This window comes from Entelurus aequoreus, linkage group LG17, assembly GCF_033978785.1.
Source record: "Entelurus aequoreus isolate RoL-2023_Sb linkage group LG17, RoL_Eaeq_v1.1, whole genome shotgun sequence".
NCBI classification, from domain to species: domain Eukaryota; kingdom Metazoa; phylum Chordata; class Actinopteri; order Syngnathiformes; family Syngnathidae; genus Entelurus; species Entelurus aequoreus.
This window is the reverse complement of record NC_084747.1, coordinates 6040523-6064316: the sequence shown is the minus strand read 5'-3', so window position 1 is coordinate 6064316 and position 23794 is coordinate 6040523. Positions and strand designations below refer to the sequence as shown.

The following is a 23794-nucleotide window of genomic DNA, read 5'->3' as shown; positions in this document are numbered from 1 at the left end:
TCCTTATCAAACATCATCCCTAAAAAATGTATTTTTATTTTAATAACTATATTTATTTTTAGGTAAGATAAACATAATAATACAATTTATCTGTAGTCTGGATGATTTAGTTCTTGTCACCCTGTTGTCCTCCCGTCTCTTCCCCAAGGATGGCTCCATGAGCTGGGCAAATGCCTGGAGATGCCCTACGTCAACAACACGGTCGGCGGCCCGTCGGTGCGCAGCTCGTACATCGCCGCCCTCTACTTCACCCTCAGCAGCCTGACCAGCGTCGGCTTTGGCAACGTGTGCGCCAACACGGACGCCGAGAAGATCTTCTCCATCTGCACCATGCTCATCGGGGGTATGCCGGACGCCTCGTATGGAATAACGTGATTGGGCAGGCACGCTGTTTATATCGTGGGAAAGCGGCCGTGAAAACAGGCTGTCCTCACTCAGGTCCGCATGGAGCTGGAGGGGGCGTGGCCTCCAGCCTCGGCTGAAAATCGGGAGAATATTTGTCCCAGGAGGTTTTTGGGAGAGGCGCTGAATTTCGGGAGTCTCCCGGAAAATTCGGGAGGGTTGGCAAGGATGACTTCCGGCACCCCTTACAAAAATGGGGGTGGGGGAGAGAAGAAAAAAATCGGTCCAAGAAACATCAAAGAACACAATTAAAGAACATTAAAGACATTAAAAGAGCAGAGCTGATGCAACCAGCCACTTCTACATGCAGCTATGAATAAAAAGTATCAGAAACATATACACTGTGGTGGCCTCTGCGGTGTTCCACGCCATCGTCTGCTGGGGTGGAGGGAGCATGGCCAGAGACAGGAGCAGACCCAACAAAGCAACCAAGAGAGCCGACTCCACTCTCGGCCGCCCACTAACTCGGCCAGTGTCCAGTCCGCATGGATGAGCGAGGATACGTCCAAGGAGACCGGGGTGTCCGATACCTGCTCATTCAGCCAAGACACTGTGAAGCTTGTCCGTCCCGGCGCTCAGCGCCAGCTCCGCAGCCCTGTCTCTTCATCCGCATCTCCTCCAGTCTCTCCAAACGGACTCTGGTGTGGCAGAGACCCAGCAGCTGGTCTCCATGGCCAAAAGGCTCCCGGGAGGCAGATCCAGAAGTTCACAAAAACGCACCGCAGAAGTCACGAAAGTGCCACTCCTTGTCACATAGTCCCAAAGGGTCCGGAACCAAAAGGCAAAAAAAATAAAGAAATAAAAATATATATAATAACACATGAAAACAAGAGGGAAACACGAAAGGATGACACAAGAGCACAGAGCTCCTGCCAACAGCAGCCACTACCATACTTGCCAACCCTCCCGTTTTTAGCGGGAGAATCCCGGTATTCAGTGCCTCTACCGACAACCTCCCGGCAGAGATTTTCTCCCGACAAACTCCCGGTATTCAGCCGGAGCTGGAGGCCACGCCCCCTCCAGCTCAATGCGGACCTGAGACTGAGTGGGGACAGCCTGTTCTCACGTCCGCTTTCCCACAATATAAACAGCTTGCCTAACGAATTCAAACGAATGGAAACAAGAATTTCAGTTCATCCAGGACAGTTCGAAGGGGAAGTTGTATGTTGCCTGTAAATATGTAGAACAGACTTCTCCATTGAACACGGTGGCCGAAATGATATACTCATCATGAACGGAGAAGTTAAACAGGACAATACTGCCATCTAATGGATAGCCACCGGAACACTGAAATTCAAGTGTTTCTTTTATGTAAATAAAATAAAAAAATAAAAAAATAAAAAAATAAACAATATATATATATATATATATATATATATATATATATATATATATATATATATATATATATATATATATATATATATATATATATATATATATATAATTCACTGAAAGTCAAGTATTTCATACATATATATATATTATATATATATATGAAATATATATGAAATACTCGAGTTGGTGAATTCTAGCTGTAAATAACCACGCCCCCAACCCCCCTACCCCCCACCTCCCGATATTGGAGGTCTCAAGGTTGGCAAGTATGGCCACTACAGCTGCGCCAAAAAAACCCCAAAATAAAATAAATGATGGCAACAGTCATACAGTCCTGTGTTATGTTTCCCTATCAATTTCAATGAACTATTTAGATATGTATTCCTGATCTCATTCTAGTAATAATGTCTTCTTCCTTCCTATGTCTATTGCCTCTTACTCTCCTCTGGACTTTGTAATCTCCATGTTTACTTCTGTTTTAGTGGTTGCTTGATTTGCGTACCAATTTGCTAATCCATTCCTCACAACTCCTACATGAGCAGGTACCCAGAGAAATGTCACCACAAATCCCGCTTTACTTATTCTGTAGATTCCCTGAACTATTTCATGTACTAAAATTTGTCTTGTTTCTGATGCTCTGTTTTTTTATGCTCACCAATGCACTGCTGGAGTCCGAGCACACGACAGCTTTTCTTGCTTTATTTTCCTCTATCCAATTAACTGCCGTATAAATTGCGACCAATTCCCCGGTAAAAAAAACGACTAATTATCGTTGATTCTTTTATTCAATGCTATGTTTCTGTTGTATATTTGATGGTCGTGTGATGGGTGATGAGCCAAGGAGACGCCGACGAGGAATCGTCGAACAAAAAGCTTTATTTGTTTCAGCGAGCCTCGGACTAGAGCTGCAGCTCTAGGAGAAGAAGTGTGCCCAATCTCTTCATTCTGCTGTCCCGTCGGAACACTGTCCTTTAAATACCTTTCCTGTAGACTTTTGACAACAACAAGAAAGCTTGATCATATTACGCCTATACTGTATATACCTTTATATACATACGTATACTTATACTGTATATACCTTTATATACATATACCTATACTGGCTCACCTGCACTGGATTCCTGTGCACTTAAGATGTGACTTTAAGGTTTTATAAAATACTACACGGTCTAGCTCCAGCCTATCTTGCCGATTGTATTGTACCATATGTCCCGGCAAGAAATCTGCGTTCAAAGAACTCCGGCTTATCAGTGATTCCCAGAGCCCAAAAAAAGTCTGCGGGCTATAGAGCGTTTTCTATTGGGGCTCCAGTACTCTGGAATGCCCTCCCGGTAACAGTTAGAGATGCTACCTCAGTAGAAGCATTTAAGTCCCATCTTAAAACTCATTTGTATCCTCTAGCCTTTAAATAGACCCCCTTTTTACACCAGTTGATCTGCCGTTTCTTTTCTTCTCTGCCCCCCTCTCCCTTGTGGAGGGGGGCACAGGTACGGTGGCTGTCCAGAGTCGAGACCCGGGGTGGACCGCTCACCTGTGCATCGGTTGGGGACATCTCTGCGCTGCTGACCCGTCTCCGCTCGGGATGATCTCCTGCTGGCCCCACTATGGACTGGACTCTCACTATTATGTTAGATCCACTATGGACTGGACTTTCACAATATTATGCTAGACCCACTCGACGTCCATTGCATCCGGTCTCCCCGTTTTGGCTTGTGCAGCCCTTTGAGACACTTGTGATTTACAGTAGGGCTATGTAAATAAACATTGATTGATTGATTGATGTAGACCCCCTCTCCTTGTGGGTCTAATCTTGGTGCCGGGCAGTCTAGCTGGTCTATCTTTCCTTGCCATTATTCCTGTGATCAGTTTGACCTCCAAACTCCTATCCTTTATCCCTATCCGTGCGACCTTCCACCGGGTGTTGCTAATGTCTTTACTCTTCCTCCTAAAATCCAACTGTTCCTCAATGTCCTGGAGGCAAAAGCCACCACAACTCTCTGGACAAGCTGTGATTGACATAGGCACTTTGACCTTAGTAGAAGGATGCTTTAAAGGATTCTGTGACCAAATACAAACACATGCTACTTCCAATCCTATAAGATAATTGTACATGATATAATTAACCACATTTCCTTGTGGGATAATTGCTCCTACTTTATTATTTATAATTTTGATGAATCTGTATATATTATGACATTGTCTAAAAACATTTCCTCAATCCATTGTTCTATCTGGTAATTATTTAAACTTCTATTCTTTAATAATTGCATATCCACATCTGGGATAAGATACATCCACGGTGGTATTGCAGGGATTGGTACTGTTGGGATATAATTAAGATAATGAAAGATGAAGTGATTAAGAAATGTTTAATATAGATACGCTTAGACTAGGCCGTGGAACTAGTCATATGCTCTGAGTTCCAGTTGAAACCGGGTGAAAGCTCAGGCCTACGCACACACACTCTTATCACCCACATTCTTGCCACTGCTGATGTGGCTTCTTTGCCGAGGTCTGAAGGACAACACCATATATGAAGTCAGAGTCCGGGGAGGAGGAAGCAGGGGAATATTCTGGAAAGGCCACGCCTGGAGGACGCCACCTCGTTGCATATTCATACATTGTGTTATATATTGTAAGAGCGCGAGGGGTAAGGCCGCAACATTGCTTGTCAACACTGTCTGCTCTCATTTTCGACCCTCTGATGTTCTGTGTACCGACACTCTGTCCTCCTCCTGTATAGGCCTGCTGTGTGTGTGTGTGTGTGTACACAGAACATCAATTTCCACACTTCTATTAGCCCCGGGTCCAGTGGATCCGGACATCTTATATGTAATAGAAATGTGTAGGGGGGGGTGTATGGTGTGTGGTCATTAAATATGTATTCTGATACATGTTCTTCACAGAAAATGAGCCAAAGTCAGTGAGTCTCAGTTTGAAAAATTAATTCATTGTATAATTTTTTCTTTTAATAAAAAATGAGAACGGGTCCCACAGACCCGAACACCACACAAGGGTTAATCAAAAGGCTTCCGTCCCTTAGCACTTTCACTATCTTCACCTCTCCAATGTCCTTCTTTAACCCCTTAACCAATGTCATCAAACTAATCTCGTTCATGTCTCTATCAGACTTAAATTTATACATGATCTTGCAATTGTCAGGTTCCACTTGCAGTCTTGCGAATGTCCGCCATCAGTTCTGTGTTTTACTATTTTAATGCAACAGCCTTGCCTTTGGCTTGATCATATTTTTAGAGCCTTCTTAAGATCATCCCGGGTGATCACTTGCAGGTGATCAGATGGTCCGGAAAACACAAGTTGAGTCTGCCCACTCAGACCAGATACTTCCGTTCTGCTGTTGATAGGGGTGTAACGTGCGTGTATTTGTATTGAACAGTTTCGGTACGGGGGTTTCGGTTCGGTTCGGAGGTGTACAGAACGAGTTTCCACACGAACATATTAAGTAGCCGCCTAAGCTGAAGTCTTAACAAGCTGCTCCACTTCGTTCTGCCTCTGTCTCTGTCAGTCCTCTACACAGCACCCAGCATTGCCCCACCCACACAACCATCTGATTGGTTACAATAAGAGCGGTAAAAGTCAATCAGCAGTGCGTATTCAGAGCGCTCCAGCGTCATGATGAGCAGGTAGGTGTTTAGCAGGTAAGCATCAGGCAGCGGACTCTCCCCAAATTATAGTAAACACCTCCCAGTCAACTACTAGTAACATCACTATGAGCCCGTTGACGTTCTAGAAACATAAACGGTAGCTTAACTAGCTCGCAGTCCTGGATTGAGGTAAAGGCTATTTAGCTTTTAGCGTAACGTTAGGTCAATTTGCGGTGTGTGTGTTACGGACAGCAAAGCCCTGTCTGTCTGTTATTTCACTTTACCTTTTTCTGTGTTGATTGAGCTGTGTTGAAGCCGCAAATAAGGACATTATGTTAAATGAAGAGTTTCTGTCTCTGATAGTTGATATAATAATGTAACTGCATCATTAAGCCTACATGAACTCCATGGTGTTCAGGGATGAATAGTCTCTCCTATTGCTATTGTACCATTTTTTCAGCTATAGTTACATTAGTCATTAGTAATGGAGCAGCCTGGTTTTGAATGGCAGGGTCCCTGCTATCACATGTTGATAAAAATATAACATTTACATAATACAAATCAACTACAGGCTTCTTAAATACTGTAATAAATTAAGCATGATGAGTTGACTTGAAACTGTTTTATGTTTCACTTTTTATATGTAGAAGAAAAGTTTTGTCATTTTATTTAATCTGAGCAACAACTTGAGGCAGTTTAATGTTGAATAACGTGGGCAGAATGATTATAGTGTTCCCAATGTTAAAAGGATAAAGCCATTGTTTACAAATTTGGTAAATAGATAACCAAAAAATTTATATTTTGTTGTTTTCTTACTGTACCAAAAATGAACCGAACCGTGACCTCTAAACCGAAGTACGTACCGAACCGAAATGTTTGTGTACCGTTACACCCCTAACTGTTGAGAGCTCCGCAAGTATTTCATAGGCAGATTACCCCCTTACAAGAATATCAACAGTTGTACATTTTCTAGTGGGCTTATTGTGTTAGAGAAAGACAGACTGGAAACATTTTGTTAGTAAAAATTCAAAATGATTAAATATTTGCTTGAAGGAAATTAGTATGTGATCCTCAAGCAAAATATTGACTTTGTGCTCGGTGGAGAAACTGATCAGGAAAACGTGTATTGTCCCTCGTGTGACAGCAGGTGCGTTGTCAGACTTTTCTTTTGAAAATAGCTTTTACCGCAGATTAGACATCGAAAGGGTTTTTCTCCAGTGTGTTTCCGCAAGTGTTGGGTCAAGCTGTATCTGTAAGAAAAGGTTTTACCGCAAATGGAGCAACTGAAAGGTTTTTCGCCCGTGTGCGACCTCATGTGCGATATCACGCTTTTATTGTGAGAGAATCTTTTGTCGCAAAGTGAGCATCTGAAGGGTTTTTCTCCCGTGTGCGTCCTCATGTGTGCGTCCATATTTACCTTTTGGGAGAATCTTTTATCACAAACGGAGCAACTGAAGGGTTTTTCGCCCGTGTGTGTGCGCATGTGTCGCGTGAAAGCGCTCTTTTTACAAAAGCTCTTGGCACAAACTGGGCAGGCCAAATCTTCTTTCCTGGTCTCCCTTTCAGAGTGTATGTTGTTAGTGTTAGTCCTCTTATCACCTTCAAAGTCTGTATCGCTGCTCAAAGGTTCCTGGGTGTCATCCCTGTCCTCATCCACAGGAGAGTGTGACGTTGCTTCGTCGTGATCTGATAGCGGAGCTAAAAAGTTGTCTGCTTGCGGTTTGTCTTCGTCTTCAGCCTTCACAGAGACAACAGTCAGTGGCAACTTGGCGAGATCAGCTTCCTCCGGCCCGAGTTGACACTCTTCCTCCTGAGTGACCCACAGTTCCTCGTCTTCCACTTTAACGTGCTTCTGGACGCCTGCGGGACACAAACACACTTTATCTCAGACTTTTTCAGGGAATTGTATCGACCGCAACTGGACAGTTCAGATTATCTTAGAAGACGTAGCGCCTATCATCGAGCAAGCTTCATCAGTTCTTGGATAGGACAGCTGTAGTCTGAGGGAATGGTGCAGGATCCAATGTATCTAGGGGTGTAACGGTACACAAAAATTTCGGTTCGGTACGTACCTCGGTTTAGAGGTCACGGTTCGGTTCATTTTCGGTACAGTAAGAAAACAACAAAATATACATTTTTTGGTTATTTATTTACCAAATTTGTAAACAATGGCTTTATCCTTTTAACATTGGGAACACTATAATAATTCTGCCCACGTTAATCAACATTAAACTGCCTCAAGTTGTTGCTCAGATTAAATAAAATGACAAAACTTTTCTTCTACATATAAAAAGTGCAACATTAAACAGTTTCAAGTCAACTCATCATGCTTAATTTATTACAGCATTTGGGAAGCCTGTAGTTGATTTATTATGTAAATGTTATATTTTTATCAACATGTGATAGCAGGGACCCTGCCATTCAAAACTAGGGTGCTGCATTACTAATGATTAAAGGCCTACTGAAAGCCACTACTACCGACCACGCAGTCTGATAGTTTATATATCAATGATGAAATCTTAACATTGCAACACATGCCAATAAAGTGCAATTTTAAATTTCCCGCGGAATATCCTGCTGAAAACGTCTCGGTATGACGACGTTTGCGCGTGACGTCACGGATTGTAGCGGACATTTTGGGACACCATTGTTACCAGCTATTAAGTCGTCTGTTTTCATCGCAAAATTCCACAGTATACTGGACATCTGTGTTGGTGAATCTTTTGCAATTTGTTTAATGAACAATGAAGACAGCAAAGAAGAAAGCTGTAGGTGGGGAGCGGTGTATTAGCGGAAGGCTGCAGCAACACAAACACGTAGCCGGTGTTTCATTGTTTACATTACCGAAATATGACAGTCAAGCTTTACCATTGGCCTGTGGAGAACTGGGACAACAGAGACTCTTACTAGGAGAACTTTGAGTTGGATATGCGCTACCGTGAGTACGCAGCTGCGGCTTCCAAACATTCGATCGCTTGCCCGTATGTGCGTGCCGCTATGTGCATGTCACGTACGTAACTTTGGGGACTTTGGGGAAATATATGTGCTGTATGAACTTTGCGGAGGTGAACGGTACTTTGGGCTGTGGGATTGAGTGTGTTGTGCGGGTGTTTGATTTGTATTGGCGGGCTGTATGGACGGGAGGTGTTTGTTATGTGGGATTAATTTGTGGCATATTAAATATAAGCCTGGTTGTGTTGTGGCTAATAGAGTATATATATGTCTTGTGTTTATTTACTGTTTTAGTCATTCCCAGCTGAATATCAGGTTCCACCCGCCTCTCACAGCATCTTCCCTATCTGAATTGCTTCCACTGCCCTCTAATCCTTCACTCTCACTTTCCTCATCCACAAATCTTTCATCCTCGCTTAAATTAATGGGGTAATCGTCGCTTTCTCCGTCCGAATCGCTCTCGCTGCTGGTGGCCGTGATTGTAAACAATGTGCAGATGTGAGGAGCTCCACAACCTGTGACGTCACGCTACTTCCGGTACAGGCAAGGCTTCTTTTATCAGCGACCAAAAGTTGCGAACTTTATCGTCGATGTTCTCTACTAAATCCTTTCAGCAAAAATATGGCAATATCGCAAAATGATCAAGTATGACACATAGAACGGACCTGCTATCCCCGTTTAAATAAGAACATCTCATTTCAGTAGGCCTTTAATGTAACTATAGCTGAAAAAATAGTACAATAGCAATAGGAGAGACTATTCATCCCTGAACACCATGGAGTTCATGTAGGCTTAATGGTGCAGTTACATTATTATATCAACTTTTAGAGACAGAAACTCTTCATTTAACATAATGTCCTTTTTTGCTGCTTCAACACAGCTCAATCAACACAGAAAAAGGTCAAGTGAAATAACAGACAGACAGGGGTTTGCTGTCCGTAACACACACACACATTGCAAAATGAGCTAACGTTACGCTAAAAGCGAATTAGCCTTCACCTCAAGCCAGGACTGCGAACGAGCTGAGCTGCCGTTTAGGTTTCTAGAAGGTCAACGGGCTCATAGTGATGTTACTAGTAGTTGACTGGGAGGTGTTTATTATCATTTGGGGAGAGTCTGCTGCCTGATGCTTACCTGCTAAACGCTAAGCACTGACTACATGCGCTCTGAATACGCACTGCTGATTGGCTGTTACCGCTCTGTTTGTAACCAATCAGATGGTTGTGTGGGTGGGACAATGCTGGGTGCTGTGTAGAGGACTGACAGAGACAGGCAGAAGGAAGCGGAGGCGGCTACTTCATATGTTCGTGTGGAAACTCTTTCGGTACACCTCTGAACCGAACCGAAACCCCCGTACCGAAACGGTTCAATACAAATACATGTACCGTTACACCCCTAAATGTATCTATTCTCTCAAAGGCAGGGACATGCCCAGACAAGTATAGTTTAGCTCCTGTGTGAACTTGCAGTACGCCAGCACGTGCAAAATTGTATATAGTCCATCCAATAATATGATGTTAAAAGTGGACAGACATAAGTTGTGGTGGTGTTCTTCTATACTCGGAGGGAAAATGATTGATTGATTATTATGAATTGTGTAGTTAAGTGCACTTTGATTTGTTTTGTACAACTACTGGCGGCAGTGGCAGCACACACCCGCTTTTTACAACCTATAAGATTTTATTATCGTCAACCTTCAAATATTGGCCTTTGAGAGAAGTTTGATGAGCTTAACATGCTTTACGTAATATTCATGACTCGAGTGTGCGGCGCCTGTTGAGTGACATCAGCGAGCTAAATAGCTAAACGGCAAAATTGACATCAGGCGTGTGAGCCATGAATCGATCAATACAAGAAGAAATTGTGGATAAAACGGGAAAAGTCACCTCGACAGTATGGCAATTTTGGAGGGGTTCAAACGTACCGTAGTCCTTCACCGCACTCATATTCACTTTTCAACCCTCGTCCGTTCCCCAATTGGATGTATGGAAACAACAGGTAGGAACTAAAGTGCAGGACTGTACAAAAATTTATTTTTCTCAGGTTTCTCCATGTTTACATTCTGCACTATTTTTTTTTTTTTACACTTCATAAGGCATTTCTTACATATTTCTTTTTTAAACCTTAATTTAAAGAGGTTATTGTTCTGTGTTTGTGATTTTAGAATTTTATTTAGATCGACTGAGTGTTTTCCATGAGTGAGTTGACATGGGTGAAGCGACTTTGGGTACTTAGAAGAGCGCTATATAAATCCCAGGTATTATTATTATTATTTCCTTTCTGCCTTGATAGATGAGGGGATTATAATCAGAGGAAGGTTACATTTGAAATACAAATATTAACATTTCATTTTTTTCCCCGCCTGGTCTATATTTTTAATAGGCCATAAAAATATCAATATTTTATTGATATTAGGGCTGCAACAACTAATCGATTAAATCGATTAAAATCGATTATAAAAATAGTTGGCGATTAATTTAGTCATCGATTCGTTGGATCTGCGCTATGCGCATGCGCGGACGCAATTTTTTTATTTTTTTTAATAAACTTTCATTTACAAACTGCAACATGTACAAACAGCTGAGAAACAATAATGAAAATAAGTATGGTACCAATTTGCTGTTTTTTTTCAATACAATACTGGAAAGGATAGTAATGTAGTTTGTCTCTTTTATCCGATTATTAATCGAAGTAATAATCGACAGATTAATCGATTATCAAATTAATCGTTAGTTGCAGCCCTAATTGATATCAAACAATATAAAAAAAAACTTACATTGTGACGCAGTTTTCAGCCATATTGCCCAGCCCTGTGATTAAGAGGATTGTTTTTACTACCAATTCTAAATTCATTTATTGGTCCAACCTTGGATCAGCTTGTTGCGAATTTCAGTTCATAATTGAGGAATTCAAGCTGTGCAAAAAGTGCTGAAACACTACACAGTTGGACAATTAAACGGTTTGGAATGGGACAGCGTATTTTAGGTTCAGTTGGAAATTAGCCCAATATATATAGTTTGATGTGAGCAGTGTATGTTAAATTGATTTTTAGCCTGTTTTCAAAATAAAGTCAATATCGATTTTTGCCGCGTGCAGGCTTAACATAGATCAGGGGTCAGCAACCCGCGGCTCTAGAGCCGCATGCGGCTCTTTAGCGCCGCCCTAGTGGCTCCCTGGACCTCTTTCAGAGATGTGTGAAAATGGAAAAATATGAAGAAAAAAAATATATATATTTTTTAAATATATTTTCTGTAGAACAAACATGACACAAACCTTCCTAATTGTTAGAAATCCCACTGTTTATATTAAACATGCTTCACTGATCAGAGTATTTGGCAAGCACCGTTTTGTCCTACTAATTTCAGCGATCCTTGAACTCGCCGTAGTTTGTTAAATGTATAAGTTTCTCCGATGCTGCCACAGAAAGACGTGTTTTATGCCACTCCTTCTTTGTCGCATTTTGTCCACCAAACTTTTTATGCTGTGCGTGAATGCACAAAGGTGAGCTTTGTTGATGTTATTAAATTGTTGTAGTGCTAATCAGGCATATTTGGTCAGTGCATGGCTGCAAGCTAACCGATGCTAACATGTTATTTACACTAAATGTATGTACATTTTGCATCATTATGCATTGTTTGTAGGTATATTTAATTTCCTTAACGTCCTCTGTGTATTTAATTGGTATTTGCATGTCTCATGACACATTATCTGTACTTAATATTGGCTGCATTTCAGATAGTTGTTTGTGTGCCATGTTGTTCCAGACCACAGCAAACGTTACCCAGCTTGCAAAGAGTGTAATAAATCCATTAGAAGAAGACAGCCTGCCGTTTCCTTTAACTTGGACACGCACATCTATACCTTTGGCCATTCTAAGCCAGTCATTTCCAGAAGTTATCTCATCCTGTGAGAAGCCTCCATTTTACTAATGATTTCCAATTTTGCAAAAAATGTGTAGAGTAAATATTAAAATACAACATTTCTGTCAACGAATATTTGCGTCAGCCTTTGATAGTTGGCTAATATGGACACTTACAGCATGTGTTGCCTTCATTATAACACTTATAGAAGGCTTTTAATTTTTTGCGGCTCCAGACAGATTTTTTTTTTGTATTTTTGGTTCAATATGGCTCTTTCAACATTTTGGGTTGCTGACCCCTGAGATAGATAGATAGTACTTTATAGTTGGAAAAACTTTGGGCATTTAGTGAGTCCTCTAGATATTGAATTGAAGTATTTATTTCAAACCTGCACAGTACAACAACACACTTTTTTTTTTTTTTTTACATTTTGGCAGAGACATTTATGCAAGGCTTGAAAAGGGGTTGGATGAAGCAGATGCTTATAATATCCCAACCCCTCTCACTCATTCCACATTCAACATAAACAATATTATACAAGCACAATACTACCGGTATACAAACAAAAACAAGAAAAGCTCCTGTACACTAACAATACAATAGTACCACTGTTACTATGAGACAAGACAAGACGAGACAAAACACACACACACACACACACAGGCCCAAACACACACACACACACACACACACACACACACACACACACACACACACACACACACACACACAGGCCCAAACACACACACACACACACACACACACACACACACACACACACACACACACACACACACACACACACACACACACACACACACACACACACACACACACACACACACACACACACACACACACACACACACACACACACACACACACACACACACACACACACACACACACACACAGGCCCAAACACTCCCTGACCATACACCTCTCTCCCATCGCTCTGTGCTGAGGACATCACTCTCTTTCCTCCTCGTACTTCTTTTTTAAACAGTCTTTTAAATTGATTCATGTTAGAACAGGTTTTTAACTCGTCCCCTAAGTCGTTCCACAGACTGACTCCACGCACTGAAATGCACATTGATTTTAAAGGCCTACTGAAACCCACTACTACCGACCACGCAGTCTGATAGTTTATATATCAATGATGAAATCTTAACATTATAACACATGCCAATACGGCCGGGTTAACTTATAAAGTGACATTTTAGATTTGCCGCTAAACTTCCGGTTCGAAACGCCTCTGAGGATGACGTATGCGCGTGACGTAGACCGGGGAACACGGGTATGCCTTCCACATTGAAGCCAATACGAAAAAGCTCTGTTTTCATTTCATAATTCCACAGTATTCTGGACATCTGTGTTCGTGAATCTGTTTCAATCATGTTCATTGCATTATGGAGAAGGAAGCTGAGCAAGCAAAGAAGAAAGTTGTCGGTGCGAAATGGACGTATTTTTCGAACGTAGTCAGCCACAACAGTACACAGCCGGCGCTTCTTTGTTTACATTCCCGAAAGATGCAGTCAAGATGGAAGAACTCGGATAACAGAGACTCTAACCAGGAGGACTTTTGACTTCGATACACAGACGCCTGTGGAGAACTGGGACAACACAGACTCTTACCAGGATTACTTTGATTTGGATGACAAAGACGCAGACGTGCTACTGTGAGTATGCAGCTTTGGCTTCTAAACATTTGATCGCTTGACCGTATGTGCGCAACTTTTTTTTGCGTATGTACGTAACTTTTTAAAAATATATAAGCTTTATGAACCTTGGGTTAGGTGAACGGTCTTTTGGGCTGAGTGATTGTGTGTGTTGATCAGGTGTTTGAATTGTATTGGCGTGTTCTATGGAGCTAGGAGCTAGCATAGGAGCTAGGAGCTAGCATAACAAACACGCAGGTGTTTTTATGCAGGATTAATTTGTGGCATATTAAATATAAGCCTGGTTGTGTTGTGGCTAATAGAGTATATATATGTCTTGTGTTTATTTACTGTTGTAGTCATTCCCAGCTGAATATCAGGTCACCCCCGGCTCTCACAGCATCTTCCCTATCTGAATAGCTTCAACTCCCCACTAGTCCTTCACTTGCACTTTACTCATCCACAAATCTTTCATCCTCGCTCAAATTAATGGGGAAATTGTCGCTTTCTCGGTCCGAATCTCTCTCACTTCATGCGGCCATCATTGTAAACAATAGGGAACTTTGCGTATATGTTCAACTGACTACGTCACGCTACTTCCGGTAGGGGCAAGCCTTTTTTTTATCAGATACCAAAAGTTGCAATCTTTATCGTCGTTGTTCTATACTAAATCCTTTCAGCAAAAATATGGCAATATTGCGAAATGATCAAGTATGACACATAGAATAGATCTGCTATCCCCGTTTAAATAAAAAAAAATCATTTCAGTAGGCCTTTAAAGTTGTTCTAAATTCAGGCAAATATAATTTGTTGTTTCCTCTTAGACTGTAACTATGGTGAGCATCTCTATCCTGGAATAGGTTCTGTATATTGGATGGTAGAGAGTTTTGGGATGCCTTAAACATAATTTGAGCAGTTTTAAAGTTGATCACATGGTGCAGTTTAAAGGCCTACTGAAATGAAATGTTTTTATTTAAACGAGGATAGCAGATCCATTCTATGTGTCATACTTGATCATTTCGCGATATCGCCATATTTTTGCTGAAAGGATTTAGTAGAGAAAATCGACGATAAAGTTCGCAACTTTTGCTCGCTGATAAAAAAAGCCTTGCCTGTACCGGAAGTAGCGTGACGTCGCAGGTTGAAAGGCTCCTCACATTTCCCCAGTGTTTACAATGCAGCGAGAGCGATACGGACAGAGAAAGTGACGATTACTCCATTAATTTGAGCGAGGATGAAAGATTTGTGGATGAGGAACGTGAGAGTGAAGGACTAGAGTGCAGTGCAGGACGTATCTTTTTTCGCTCTGACCGTAACTTAGGTACAAGGGGCTCATTGGATTCCACACTTTCTCCTTTTTCTATTGTGGATCACGGATTTGTATTTTAAACCACCTCGGATACTATATCCTCTTGAAAATGAGAGTCGAGAACGCGAAATGGACATTCACAGTGACTTTTATCTCCACGCCAATACATCGGCGAAGCATTTTAGCTACGGAGCTAACGTGATAACATCGGGCTTAACTGCAGATAGAGACAAAAAAATAAACCCCTGACTGGAAGGATAGATAGAAAATCAACAATACTATTAAACCGTGGACATGTAACTACACGGTTAATGCTTTCCAGCCTGGCGAAGCTTAACAATGCTGTTGCTAACGACGCCATTGAAGCTAACTTAGCTACGGGACCTCACAGAGCTATGCTAAAAACATTAGCTATCCACCTACGCCAGCCAGCCCTCATCTGCTCATCAACACCCGTGCTCACCTGCGTTCCAGCGATCGACGGAGCGACGAAGGACTTCACCCGATCATCGATGCGGTCGGCGGCTAGCGCGTCTGCTGTCCTCAAAGTCCTCCTGGTTGTGTTGCTGCAGCCAGCCGCTAATACACCGATCCCACCTACAGCTTTCTTCTTTGCAGTCTTCATTGTTCATTAAACAAATTGTAAAAGATTCACCAACACAGATGTCCAGAATACTGTGGAATTTTGCGATGAAAACAGAGCTTTTCGTATTGGATACAATGGTGTCCGAATACTTCCGTTTCAACCATTGACGTCATGCGCATACGTCATCATACATAGACGTTTTCAACCGGAAGTTTCGTGAGAAATTTAAAATGACACTTTATAAGTTAACCCGGCCGTATTGGCATGTGTTGCAATGTTAAGATTTCATCATTGATATATAAACTATCAGACTGCGTGGTGGGTAGTAGTGGCTTTCAGTAGGCCTTTAACTCCATGAATAGTGGATTAGAATGATGTCTGTAGTGAACAATAGACACAATCCTAATGGCCTTTTTCTGTAGAGCGACTAAAGGCTGTAAATGGGATTTATAACAATTTCCCCAGACTTCAACACAATAGTTTGAATATGACATAATAAATGAATGATACAATAACAGCAGAGCATTGGTGTTCAATAAATGACATGATCTCCTCATCATTCCAACACATTTCGCAACTTCTGTCCTCAGGTAACTTATATGAGGCTTCCATGGTATATTTTCATCTATTACCACTCCGAAGAATGAATTTTGTTGAACCTATTCTATTGGTGTATCATCAATAACAATCCTGATGGGTATATTACTTTTGCGATTGCTAAAGAGCATGATTTTGGTCTTCTTTAAATTCAGAGACAATTTGTTGGTATCAAGCCAAGTTTTTAACTTTATCATCTCCTCAGTTACAGACATGTAATGGTTGTATCGTCAGCAAAGAGGATGAACTTCAGCAGTGTTGATACTTTACATATTTCGTTGATATACATTATAAATAGTGTGGGTCCCAGTATCGACCCCTGGGGGACCCCACAGGTTATGTTCATGAGTGTAGATTCAGTGTTTCCCACACATTCATTTATTTGTGGCGGCCCGCCATGAAAGAATTACGTCCGCCACAAATACATTTTTTATTTTTATTTTATTTATTTTTTTGTCCTGTCCAGCTTCTCAGGCAAATCATATAGTTGATGTAGATGCCCATATAGGCTGTTCAGATTTACTTTACAAAAGAGAAGTGTAGGATACTTCTCTTGTTGCCTTATTTGTATTTGACCACTACTGTTTTCTGTTTATTTGTTACTGACTGTGGCAGGACACCTCAGCCTCTGTTTCACTTTATGTTGCTGGTAAATAATATGGTTGTAGTAGTAGGCTAAAGTTAAATTATTTAATATGCACTAACTAAAGGGGCAGAGCTTTAAGAGACACTTTAGCTTTTATATTTTATAAGATATATTTTTTGTAAGAACCACAATTAATAAATATATTTCAGTGAATAACTTATTGTTCAAATCTGTATATAAATATGTACATAAAGTGTTGTAATTATATTGTAAAATGGATGGATGGATGGACGTTTAAAACAAAACTGTTATTAATTAGTAAGTATACATTTTTTTAGCCTTTTTTAGAGAAAATCATATCATTGTAGTAAATTATGCAAATTACCCGATGATGTCATGGTGACCACGCCCATAGCCACGCCCCCACAGGTATCCTGGCAGTTTATGGGAAAAACTGAGATTGATGTTGGTCGATCTGAACAATCTGCTGTTTCTCATTCAAGTAGCTCTTCAGCCAGTTCCCTGCCACTCCCCTTATGCCATAGTTTTCCAAGTTTGTTTACCAAAATCTGGTGGTCAATGGTATCGAAAGGCTTTTGCAGGTCAATAAAAATTCCTATAACAAAATTGTTCTTCTCGATACCATTAGTAATGTTTTCTATTAAATCACTTAAAGCTAATGAAGTTGACCTATTTTGAAGGAACCCATATTGACAATCAGATAATAATTTGTGCTTTTCAATGAAGCCACGAAGTCTATTATCAAATCATTTTTCCAATATTAATTTGTTTACGATTATCAATTTCTGGGACACCCTGTGGGAATTGTGATTCTATTTGTCAACATAAAACACATTTTTGTTTGTCAATAGACACACAGTTACTGAGATGCTATCATTTCCTGTTTTTTTTTGTGCTGGGGCGACACCTTTTAGATAGAACACCTTTAAGACGATGAAGTCCATCGTTAGTTAATATATAACATACCTTCATCGTGTAGCACAGTTTGAGTCTTGCTAAAAGCTTCCAGTTGTTGTCGGTGTCGCTCATTCTCTTTTGTTCGAGAAAGTTCTTCCTCGTACGACACTATCGTTCTTTCAAACAGCGCGATTATCTCATCGGCTGCCACCATTAGTCGCTCCTTTATAAACTCCTTAAACATTTTGAATGATTTTTTTTCAGTCGGTTACACTTCTCGTCCTTATGGAAGAGATTTTAGCTTCGGGCTATTCCGGAAAATTGCCTTTTTTTTTGACCCGTCGCTAACTTCCGCCTTTTTCTTCCTCGGATGATTTTTTAGGTGCCTCAATGCGCCACGACGTTACACTGCTGCCATCCTTAGGCAATACTGAAGACTGCTCAACATGACAGCTAAAGATAATATTAAAATAACTATTTATAAACAAACATGGTTTACAATTTGCAATAAATTAGTGCAATCACAACTAAATATGCAAGCAACAGAAAAGTATAGTTGGTTCAAAATAGCATATGATAATAATAAAATAGAACAAAATATGCTATTGAACAAGGGAACAAATACACAATATACTAGGGGTGTGGGAAAAAATCGATTCGAATTCAAATCGCCATTCTCACGTCCTACGATTCAGTATCGATTCTCATTTTTCTAAAATCGATTTTCTTAATTTTGATTTTATTTTTTTAGATTAATCAATCCAACAAAACAATACACAGCAATACCATAACTCCATCCATCCATTTTCTACCGCTTATTCCCTTCGGGGTCGCGGGGGGCGCTGGAGCCTATCTCAGCTACAATCGGGCGGAAGGCGGGGTACACCCTGGACAAGTCGCCACCTCATCGCAGGGACAACACAGATAGACAGACAACATTCACACTCACACACTAGGGCCAATTTAGTGTTGCCAATCAACCTATGCAATCCAATTCCAAAACCAAACCCGACCCAGCAACACTCAGAACTGCAATAAACAGAGCAATTGAGAGGAGACACAAACATGACACAGAACAAACCAAAAGTAGTGAAACAAAAATTAATATTATCAACAACAGTATCAATATTAGTAACAATTTCAACATAGCAGTGATTAAAAATCCTTCGTTGACATTATCATTAGACATGTATTAAAAAAAATAAAAAAATAAAATGAACAATAGTGTCACAGTGGCTTACACTTGCATCGCATAAGCTTGACAACACACTGTGTCCAATATTTTCACAAAGATAAAATAAGTCATATTTTTGGTTCATTTAATAGTTAAAACAAATTTACATTATTGCAATCTGTTGATAAAACATTGTCCTTTACAATTATAAAAGCTTTTTACAAAAATCTACTACTCTGCTTGCATGTCAGCAGACTTGGGTAGATCCTGCTGAAATCCTATGTATTGAATGAATAGAGAATTGTTTTGAATCGGAAAAATATCGTTTTTGAATCGGGAATCGCGTTGAATCGAAAAAAAAAATTGATTTAAAATCGAATCGTGACCCCAAAGAATCGATATTGAATCGAATCGTGGGACACCCAACGATTCGCAGCCCTACAATATACGCCTTTTCAGAAAAGCGATGACAACTAAGGTACAGTTGTGCTCATACGTTTACATACCCTGGGAGAATTTATGATTTCTTGGCCATTCTTCAGAGAATATGAATGATAACACAAAAACATTTCTTCCACTCATGCTTAATGGTTGTGTGAAGCACAAACAACAAACAACTCTGTTTACTCTTTTTAAATCAAAATGACAAAAGAAAGTACCCAAATGACCCTGATCAAAAGTTTACATACCCCAGTGACTTTGATCTAAAAATATGCACAAATGTTGACACAAACAGGTTTGAATGGATAATCCAGGTTCCAATCTTCACCTGTGACCTGTTTGTTTGTAATTAATGTGTGTGTATAAAAGGTCAGTGAGTTTCTGGACTTCTGACAGACCATTGCATCTTTCATCCAGTGCTGCACAGATGTTTCTGGATTCTGAGTCACGGAGAAGGCAAAAGAATTGTCAAAGGATCTGCGAGAAAAGGTAATTGAACTGCATAAAACAGGAAAGGGGTATAAAAAGATATCCAAGGAATTAAGAATGCCAATCAGCAGTGTTCAAACGCTGATTAAGAAGTGGAAAATTAGGGATTCAGGTAGACCAGCAAATATTTCAGCCACAACTGCCAGGAAAATTGTTCGAGATGCAAAGAAAAATCCGCAAATAACTTCAGCTGAAATACAGGACTCCCTGAAAAATTGTGGTGTGGCTGTTTCAAGATGCACAATAAGGAGGCACTTGAAGAAAAATGGGCTACATGGTCGAGTCGCCAGAAGAAAGCAATTTCTGCGCAAATGTCACAAAGTATCCCGCTTACATTACGCCAAACAGCACAGACACAAGCCTCAAAACTACTGGAACAAAGTCATTTGGAGTGTTGAGACCAAAATTGAACTTTTTGGCCACTTGACCATGCAGCCCATTTTTCTTCAGCCACACCACAATTTTTCAGAGTCCTGTATTTCAGCTGAAGTTATTTGTGGATTTTTCTTTGCATCTCGAACAATTTTCCTGGCAGTTGTGGCTGAAATCTTTGCTGGTCTACCTGAACGACTGTATAACATTTGTGCATTTTTGGTTTTCCTTTCTCACGCAACGGACTAGTCCATGTTACTACGCATGAGCAGATTTGATTTAGGAAGACGTTCCAAACATTTTTTTCCCCAAATGTTATTTTATTTTTATACATACATAAGACCACAGTGTTTTGCACAAAATAAAAATCTGAACATCATAAAAACAGAAAACACTATACACAAATTAACACAAGTAAGCATGGTTATTCTAATATTTTGTTCATGTTGAGGTCACTGAGAAAATCCATGATCTTTATTGCTTTTTTAAAAATTTTTTGCTTCCTGATATTGATTGTTGTTAGTAATATCCATGTGAAATTCATAAAGTCTTGGTGATTTCTTGGCCCATTTGCATTTTTGAGTGGAATATTTATCAAGCAGGATGAGAAGATTGACTGTGTATGGCTATGGACCTTTTGGAGAGTAAAGTAACAAACACATATTGTTTCTTTGTTGTGTAAGTTTTTTTTTTGTTTATATTTGTTTTCACTTCAACCCAGAAGAAAATCACAGAAAGACAGTCAAAGAACAGATTAACTACTGAATGAGGTTGCTGATTACAAAAAGGGCAATTAACATCAATGTCATTATTATATTTTTGCAAATATTGAATATATGTTTTGTAACATTTGAAATGATAACTCTTTGGTTTACTATTTTGATTTTTTTCCCCCAATCAATGCCATTCAAAATAAACCAAGACTGAAGGTTTAGGTCTGAAACACTTTCTGGAGATGTTTTATTATTGATCAAAGGTCCAGGCTCTATACATTGGTTGCGAGGCTCTTGATCACATGTTTATTATCCCTGTTAGAATAGAGAAATACAGAAAGTATTTTTCTGATATTAAAAAATGATTTTTTTTGCACAAATTCAGAATAACCGGAAATATTACCCTTGGAGATAAAGAGTTGTGACATTTGCAAAATATCCTTTTCAAACCAGTTGTAACAGAACAAGGTTTTGTTTTTTGTGTTTAACAAATGTGTTGTTCCAAAAGTGTTTGTGCCCAGGAAATGAGAATCTGGAAGAAGTAAAGACATACATTAAAAGAGAAAATGTCAATGAAATTAAGAGACTGTTTGTGGAAAGACGAGGAAGCTAGTCGGTACAACAGTACTGTACTTTGAAGATGAAGTAATGCCAATGAACATCATAATCGGATATTAAAGTTATTTTTTTGAGATCACATGTTCCACTGCCGACAAGATGTTTCCAATTGTCAAAGATATGAAAACGTGTAATTCCCGGGAATGTGTAAACAATGTTATGGAAGGTGTGGAGGAGAACATACCATGAACTACTACTACATACAACTACCATGAATTGATTAACGTGGACCCCGACTTAAACAAGTTGAAAAACTTATTCGGGTGTTACCATTTAGTGGTCAATTGTACAGAATATGTACTGTACTGTGCAATCTACTAATGAAAGTCTCAATCAATCAAAACAAAAATATAGGGAATGTGGAAACAATGTCACTGTCAAATGCTGTAACTGTCGGGGAAGTCATTCAGCAGGTTCTAAAGGTTTTGTAATCAGGAAATAAGAATTAGAAGGACAGAAAATCAAAGCACAAAGAGTGAAGTATTACATATGCAGACACAGTGAAAACACATATATGAGGATAGGCAATTTCAGGAATAACTGCGGACAAAATAGTGCTAGTGACCAATTTTACTGAACAAGCAAAAAATATGAGAAAAACCAATCAAGATTATTGTCAAAACTGCAGCAAAGTTCTTAGATTTGCAAGATTTATCGTATGAAAAAGTTCACGAGGAATTACAGCAGTCGGTGGTGAAGGCACAATTTAGTCACATAATGAATGGATTAAATTTTTTTTTTTTTTATCGTGACATGGGAGAGTCATTTGGACTAAAAGACATCTTAAGATTCCAGTGGGTGGTAGTAATGTATCTTGAATTGGCTTGCCAACTGTTAGAATATTTTGATCTAAGTTGTCACAAAAGCTTTGCGTTAAAATGAGTTCCCAGCGAGAAGACCAAAAGCTGTCTTTGAACCTATCAAGAAGGCTTGTAAAACTCCACTGTGTAGGATGGAAGCAACATGAAGGGGTTTCTGTTTCTTTCATGTATTGTAATCAACAGAAAGATATTGTTTTAAACCAAGGACTACAAAGCGGAGAGAGGGCAGGATCTGCCCAAGTTCCAGACGACCTCTTTTTGAACTGTTTTACAAACCTCTTTTTGAACTCTTTTACGACCTCTTTTTTGAACCGACCTTTTCTGTGAACTGTTTACGACCCTCATCCCTTAGAAACAGCTGTGGCCATGTGGTCCGGGAAGGTCCAAATAAAAGAAGGAGGCGTGCCATCTTTTGGCAGAGCGTGATGACACTGTACAAGGGTACAGATGTACACGTTTCTCCTCACTGAGCCGAATTTAATTATGTCTCTCTTTAATTCTTTGTTGCTTGTCTTGTTTAATAGATGTCATCAGTGTTTGGACCTGACACCAACCACCGAAAAAACCCAATGAAAAGAGAGGGGTTTTGAGAGGTTCATATAAAATGAAGAGGAGAATAAAACAGTTTGTTTTTTTATTGGAATCTAACTTTTTCTCATTTAGGTGATGTAAAACAGCGCCAGTCCGCAGCAGCAGCGTTGCTGCCTGCAGGATGCACAGCTGTAGTGGAGACTGACAAATATGCGAGTATTAATTCACTCCAAATAGTAAACTATTGTAACTGAGAGTCTGGTAAATAGTAGTGCAAGCTCAGCAGAAAGTTAGCCAGGCAGGCAGATGTCTCGTGTCTTGTTCCAACACAGCCACCATCAGAAGGTCTCCCCCCCCACACTCGTCACACATTTCGGCACTGAGAATAATAGCGCTACTAGTCCAACTGTGCTAACCATCAATGGTGTCCAAAAATGAGAAATGTCCGATAAGTTGGTAGAGTGGCCGTGCCAGCAATCGGAGGGTTGCTGGTTACTTCAATCCCCACCTTCTACCATCCTAGTCACGTCCGTTGTGTCCTTGGGCAAGACACTTCACCCTTGCCCCTGATGGCTGCTGGTTAGCGCCTTGCATGGCAGCTCCCGCCATCAGTGTGTGAATGTGTGTGTGAATGGGTGAATGTGGAAATACTGTCAAAGCGCTTTGAGTACCTCGAAGGTAGAAAAGCGCTATACAAGTATAACCCATTTATCATTTATCATTTATAATGGCTTTTTTGCCGATATCCGATATTCCGATATTGTCCAACTCTTAATTACCGATTCCGATATCAACCGATACCGATATATACCGTCGTGGAATGA

At 40.2% G+C, this 23794-nt stretch overlaps 2 protein-coding genes across 2 annotated transcripts in view; both read right to left on the bottom strand.

The window, feature by feature from the left end:
• The window catches only part of LOC133632200 (zinc finger protein OZF-like), a 63443-nt gene that overhangs the window by 12419 nt on the left and 27230 nt on the right, over positions 1–23794 (bottom strand). The gene's annotated exons all lie outside the window — the stretch shown is intronic.
• Positions 4591–18208, bottom strand: LOC133632202 (oocyte zinc finger protein XlCOF22-like). The gene is made up of 2 exons (XM_062024490.1): positions 17881–18208; positions 4591–7205 (listed from the first exon to the last, which is right to left on the bottom strand). Exons 1-2 carry the CDS (start codon positions 18053–18055, stop codon positions 6457–6459), a joined length of 924 nt encoding a protein of 307 aa, XP_061880474.1. The 5' UTR covers positions 18056–18208; the 3' UTR covers positions 4591–6456.

What these genes read in the sequence shown, in the direction of transcription:
- LOC133632202 (XM_062024490.1), bottom strand. Translation starts at nt 18,055, where the DNA reads ATGTTTAAGGAGTTTATAAAGGAGCGACTAATGGTGGCAGCCGATGAG. An exon ending in AACTGTGCTACACGATGAAG is followed by an intron (nt 7,206 to 17,880) that starts GTATGTTATATA and finishes TGTGTCCCGCAG; the next exon opens with GCGTCCAGAAGCACGTTAAA.